The sequence below is a fragment of the Struthio camelus genome, chromosome W (genome assembly GCF_040807025.1).
Source record: "Struthio camelus isolate bStrCam1 chromosome W, bStrCam1.hap1, whole genome shotgun sequence".
In the NCBI taxonomy this organism is placed as follows: domain Eukaryota; kingdom Metazoa; phylum Chordata; class Aves; order Struthioniformes; family Struthionidae; genus Struthio; species Struthio camelus.
In genome coordinates this window covers 42,143,837-42,150,350 of record NC_090981.1, presented here as the reverse complement: position 1 = coordinate 42,150,350, position 6,514 = coordinate 42,143,837, and the positions used below count along the sequence as shown (strand labels likewise).

Genomic DNA, 6,514 nt, shown 5'->3' with positions numbered 1-6,514 from the left:
AGTTAAGTTTCCTTGATAAAAGAGAAACTGTTGAGATCAGACCAGTCTGGTTCTTTTGTTTTGCACAGTACCTCTTTCCTGGGGACTAGATAAATAGCTAGCAAGTCTAATGGGAAACCGTAAAAGCTATTAGGTTTCAAGCCAACATCTGATAAAGGGAGCAGCAATAGATTATTTATTGTGTGATGGTTTCAGACTATGTTTGTGGTAGTGTCTTGCATTGATCTTAGTATGCAGTTGCAGAACACATTAGCAAAGGCCCCATCGTTTAAACATCCATTAAAGGGCAATGAGACATTGCATCAATTAATGCAAACCTCGGTCAAACTAATTCTTTGGAAAGAGTCTTGACCTGGCCCAATTCCCTCCCAGAGGAAGAGGTGGGTGCAGCCAGAGTTGCTAGGTTCTCATTAGCTGGAGAAGGAAAGCTTGGAACGTAACACCACCCTCAGATAACACTAGTGGCACGTCGCTTTGAGCTGCGTTTGTCAACATGTGTGATCTTTCTAGGTTTTCTGCTCAGATGGGGAAAAATATGTCCCAATTCTAAGCAAAGAAGCAGCTGAACTTGTCAGAAATTTTTTCAAGAAATTATTACTTCTTGTGTATTCCACTAACAGCAGCTGGAGAGTTAATTGAATCATTTCTGTGGAAATCATTCTTCAAAAAGCCCTTTCGGTCCACAGACATGCTTCAGGCTATTGCATTTAAAACTATTCAAAATTTTCAGTCTCACTGGATATTTTTAATTTATTTTCAGCAAATCCAAACCTGGCTCCCAAGTCCGGGAACTTACACAGCAGACTAATTTGTCTGTATCTGTTGATGTGGCATGGAAGGAAGGATTTTGCCTCTAATAAAATTAAGCACGGGATTGCAAGTTACTTTTTTAAAGATCTTTTGCATTTGCATTAAGATATTGCATTTTTGTTGCAATATCTTAAACAATTCTTAGTTATACCATCTGATTAACTAAATTTGATGGGCTGCTCCCCAGTGAAAACAGGAAGACATCCTAGTCTAGGCAGATATCACAATATTTTTGTTTTTGACGTTCAGTAGCTGCATTATACTGAATATTATTTATTATGCATCATGATAGTAGGATACTTGCTGTCCCCTAGTGGCTAGTTCATTTTCAGCATTCAGTATGCCCATTACAATTTCTGTCATCCTATCAGAAATTATAAGCTGGCTTGCAGTTTGATTTATGCCAAACACACAGACTTAAAAATCTCAGATAAAAATATTTTCCAGCATTCAAACTGAGTACATGATAAAAGCCTTATGAAATAATCAGCAATTGTATCTATGTGGTGCCTTTTAGCAGAAACTCATGGTGAAAGAGAAAAGCAGTGAAACCTGGAAACAGCTAGAGAAAACAAATTTATTTTTTATTGAAATAAGTACTGATGTTTTGACGCTGTGCTGAATCTGCTTAATATGTTGATACAGTGAGATTCTCTAGACAACGTCTGAGAGGGCAAGAATGGCACAGAGCAATTCTCGCTCCTCTGCATCCTGATGTCAAACATCGCTTGTACACCCAGATCCTATTACCTGCTGGTTTAAAAACATTTGCACAAAACATTGCTGAACAGATGGCCATATTGCCTGACATGTGGCATGGAGACTGCAATCCTTTCATGAGAAGAGATTAAAAGGAGCTTTACGAGTGAACTGCATGTCACATTACTGGTCCCAAACCATAGGAGTGGTCCTCCTTCCACCGTAGAGGGAGTAAAAGTCTGGCTGGCTCCAGCAGAAGCCAAAGATGAGGATAACTTGTGAAGCCGGCAGATTATGGAGTCACTGCAGAACAGGAGTGGCTGTTAAAGTGTAGTTCATACATTACAGCTAATTTCAAAGCTCTTGTGTAGAATGGCAAAGTCTTTTTGTAAGACACCATAGAGTGAATCTGAGAGGTGTATGGGGTAGTTCTCCTGTCTCAGCAAATTTTATCTCCCTCAGCTAATAACAAAGGTAAAGAATACTCCACTGTTGAAAGATTTTCTTTATTTCTACCCTTTGTGAGCATGCTGTAAGGGTCCTCTAATGTGTAGTAGGAGTTCCGGCCTCCAGAGAGCTTCCATTATGTTCTGCTGTGCTTTCTCCAGTCAGGGGAGCTGTTTGCATGACTTAAAATGTGCTGTGTTGGGGCTTCAGTTGAACAGGAAGAAAAGCTTTTCCTACTAAGCTGATGGAGTAGAGCTCAGGAACCAGCAGTCAGGGTTTCTCAGAAGCTCTGCTCTGAGAAGCTGGAAGTACAGTCAGTATTGGCAGCACTCAGCATTTCAATGCAAGTCTGACAATATTTGATGTTTTTTATGAAGTCTTAGCTTCTGAAATCATCTTGCAATCCACTGTTAGGCAGCACACAGTAGTGTGCTGTCGTACGCACTATAGGCTAGGGTGATTCAGAGGCAGTGGATGGCTCTGCCCTGGTGAGGACTGCACTGGGCCTAGTAAGACTGACCAGACTTTGAATCCCTTGGGAGTGCACATCCTTCCAGGCCGTGAAAGGACTTGTTAGCTCAGACTCAGCACTAGGCTCATACTGATTCCACACATTGGCATGGCGGCTGTGTGTGAGGTGAGTTAGCCGGTGTCCAAAATTTGGAGCGTGAGGAAGGAAGATGGTATGACTGGTTTTCTCTTTACGTGCCTTGATTAGCTGAAGTGCTTTGGGGAATGAAAGTGGGTGGGTGGAAAGAAAGTGTTTGGGTATGTGAAGGCTTGTGAAGAATCTGCCTGGCAGCTCAGAGGGGATAAACAGAGTACAGGTGGAAAATGGAGAAAAATTGGCAGTTTTCACATATTTGCTTGGGGCTGGAACACATGAAATATGAGAAGGGGCTGAGAGATCTAGATTTGTTCAGCCTTAAGAAGAGAAGGCTAAGAGGACATCTTTATACTGTCTTCAGCTACCTAATGGGACACGATGGAGAAGATGGAGTCAGACTTTTCTTGGAAGTGTACAGTGACAGCACAAGAGGCAACTGACACAAGTTAGACATGGGAAATTCTGGTTAGGTATAATGAAAACAATTTTACCATGAAAGTGGTCAAATACTGGATGCCCAAAGAGGCTGTGGAGTCTCCATCCTTGGAGATAATCAAAATTTAACAAGGCATTGTGCACTATGATTCAGCTGGACATGCTTTGAGCAGAGGCTGGACTACATGACCTTTAGAAATCCCTTTCAACCCAAATTTGCCTATGTTTCTAAGACATTTTGCTGTCATTTAGCTAATCAGTATTTTAGCACCCATCTTTGAGTCTTTATGTGCAAACCTTGCCATAAAGAGCTAATAAGCAGGATGCTGTCAGGACATCATAATGATTAATCTCTAAAAATAATGAATCTTTTCAAGAGGGCTGGGCTTGCCCTAGATTCATTCAGATGCACAAATATTCAGATTGCAGTAGTGTTGCAGGGAAGTAGTGGTGATAGCTGTATGACTGGATTTCTTGAAAAGAGTTTTTTTGTATAGCTTACAAATAGGTATGTCTTATACACATGCAATATTTTTTTAATGTAAATCTGCAGCTCCTCAGAGCCTTAGTACTGGCAGTCTTAGCTGGAATTTTCAAAGGGACTTAAATTACATTCAGGTTCAATGGAAGTTGCACCTGAAACTCCATGAAGCTTCTTTGAAAACGGGGCCATTTTTGCGAAGAGATTCTAGGCTGAAGTAAAGTGCATGAAAGGGGAGGTGTTTCTAGACCTCCTACATCAGTGGAAATCCAGTTTATTACTACTCTACTTATTACACCAATAGCTATAAAATGACCAGTCAGGAGGGGAGAGGAGGGGGTCGTAATTTGGGCAGGCACCACATCTTGGCACTGGTTAGGTGTGGAGAGTCCTCACAGGTTTGTGCAGGTGCAGTTGTTCCCATTACTGTTTTGCATTGCAATACTGGAGCTGCAGTGCTTGCACATGAGTGTGTTACCTGTAATATTTAACCGATATCTGCTGTGAATGCTTTTTTCCTACTGTTCTCCTTTTTGCAGTTGGTTCTTTGATATAGATACTAGTTATTTGTTTTTTTATTATTCCGTAGTACCAACAATGAACTTTATTCAAGATGCCTATAATGTTTTCTATCTCTTAGCCACATCAATAATAAACAAAAAACTCATTTGTTCTTTAGTTTTCCCATAACAGCACAGAGAAAAAATGAAAGCTTTGCTTGTTTATCCACTGCTCTGTTGTTGATACAAACCCAAATACAGTCTTTATTTTTAAGTAAATGGAGCAACTACGTAGATGAATTTGAGCATATTGAACAAATCACTCAAAACAATCTCTTATTTTGTTTGCATATTCACGCATGCTTTAAAGAGCAATAGAACAGAATAACAGGTGCTTGTATGTTCTTTTGTTTTCAGTAAGTCTTCAGTCAAGCAGTGAAACTATTTTTTTTTTGCGATACTAAAACCTGATGCAGCTAACATAGTCATAATGGATTTTATGAATCATAAAGGATACAGAGAAGGCAGAGTTATTGAATGCTGCCTTTGCTTCAGTCTTCACTGCTAAGGCCAGTCCTGAGGAATTCCAGACCTTGGAGACAAGAGAGGAAGGCTGGAGAAAGGAAGACTCTCCCTTGGTTGAGGAGGATCAGGTTAGAGATCTTTTGTCCAAACTGGACATCCATAAATCCATGGGCCCCGATGGGATGCACCCACGAGTGCTGAGGGAGCTGGCGGATGTTATCGCTAGGCCACTCTCCATCATCTTGGAAAGGTCCTGGAGATCAGGAGAGGTGCCTGAGGACTGGAAGAAAGCCAATGTCACGCCAGTCTTCAAAAAGGGTAAGAAGGAGGAGCCAGGAAACTACAGGCCTGTCCGCCTCACCTCCATCCCGGGAAAGGTGATGGAACAGCTCCTCCTGAAGGTCATCGCTAAGCATGTGGAGGACAAGAAGGTGATCCGGAGTAGTCAGCATGGATTCACCCAAGGGAAATCATGCTTGACCAATCTGATAGCCTTCTATGACGGAATGACTGGCTGGGTAGATGAGGGCAGAGCAGTGGATGTTGTCTACCTGGACTTCAGCAAGGCTTTTGACCCTGTCTCCCATCACATCCTCATAGGCAAGCTCAGGAAGTGCGGGCTGGATGAGTGGACAGCGAGGTGGCTTGAGAACTGGCTGGATGGCCGAGCTCAGAGGGTTGTGGTGAATGGCGCACAGTCTAGTTGGAGGCCTGTGGCTAGTGGTGTCCCCCAGGGGTCAGTCCTGGGTCCAGTCTTGTTCAATATATTCATCAATGACCTGGAGGAAGGGACAGAGTGCACCCTCAGCAAGTTTGCTGATGATACTAAACTGGGAGGAGTGGCTGACACACCAGAAGACTGTGCTGCCATTCAGAGGGACCTGGGCAGGCTGGAGAGGTGGGCGGAGAGGAACCTCCTGAAGTTCAACAAAGGCAAGTGCAAGGTCCTGCACCTAGGCAGGAATAATCCCATGCACCAGTACAGGCTGGGGGTTGACCTGCTGGGAAGTAGCTCTGCAGAGAAGGACCTGGGTGTGCTGGTGGACAACAAGTTGACCATGAGCCAGCCATGTGCCCTTGTGGCCAAGAAGGCCAATGGGATCCTGGGGTGCATTAGGCAGAGTGTTGCCAGCAGGTCAAGGGAGGTGATCCTGCCCCTCTCCTCAGCCCTGGGGAGGCCTCACCTGGAGTACTGTGTCCAGTTCTGGGCTCCCCAGTACAAGAGAGACATGGCACTCCTGGAGAGAGTCCAGCGGAGGGCTACCAAGATGATTAGAGGGCTGGAGCACCTCTCCTAAGAAGAAAGACTGCAAGAGCTGGGCCTGTTCAGCCTGGAGAAGAGAAGACTGAGAGGCGATCTCATCAATTTGTACAAGTATCTGAAGGGGGAGTGTCGAGAGGATGAGGCCAGCCTCTTCTCTGTGGTGCCCAGCCACAGGACAAGAGGCAATGGGCAGAAACTGAACCACAGGAAGTTCCATCTGAACCTGAGAAAAAACTTCTTTCCTGGGAGGGTGACAGAGCATTGGAACAGGTTGCCCAGAGAGGTAGTGGAGTCTCCTTCGCTGGAGATATTCAAAACCTGTCTGGATGTGATCCTGGGCGATCTGCTCTAGGTGACCCTGCTGGAGCAGGGAGGTTGGACTAGATGATCTCCAGAGGTCCCTTCCAACCTAAACGATTCTGTGATTCTGTGATTTTTTATGATCTACCCTTGTATGCCCAATGTCTCATTCATAGAGCTTAATGCAATTTTCCAAAAGCTGAAAAATGTAATTCAGAGCAGCTTCCTGGTCTAAAATCACATTGATTCACTAATTCACTGCTTACAGCTTCTTGTTGCAGGCAAGAGAGCTTCTTTCAGGCATGACCTTTCTTGGTATGTAAAATGTGTAAACTAACTAAAGACCCTGTTTCCTTAGTAGAAATCCTCCAGAGAAGTGTTTAACCACAACAGCAACAGGTCTCAAGTACGTTCTAAAACATAAGCATATGCTTAAACATTCCTCC

At 43.7% G+C, this 6,514-nt stretch overlaps 1 protein-coding gene across 2 annotated transcripts in view; it reads left to right on the top strand.

Moving 5' to 3' along the window:
* LOC138064125 (beta-1,3-galactosyl-O-glycosyl-glycoprotein beta-1,6-N-acetylglucosaminyltransferase 4-like) overlaps nt 1-4,870 on the top strand; it is a 59,832-nt gene extending 54,962 nt beyond the window's left edge. The window contains exon 7 of one of the 2 annotated variants that reach the window (XR_011137392.1): nt 4,397-4,840. Coding sequence is in view for 1 of the 2 variants with exons in the window: in XM_068925302.1 (XP_068781403.1) it covers nt 4,397-4,443 (47 nt within the window). In the remaining variant the exon portion in view is untranslated. Of the gene's footprint in view, nt 1-4,396 lie in introns of both variants that reach the window. The other variant, XM_068925302.1, reaches the window with a different exon arrangement.
* The last annotated feature ends 1,644 nt before the right edge of the window (nt 4,871-6,514 follow it).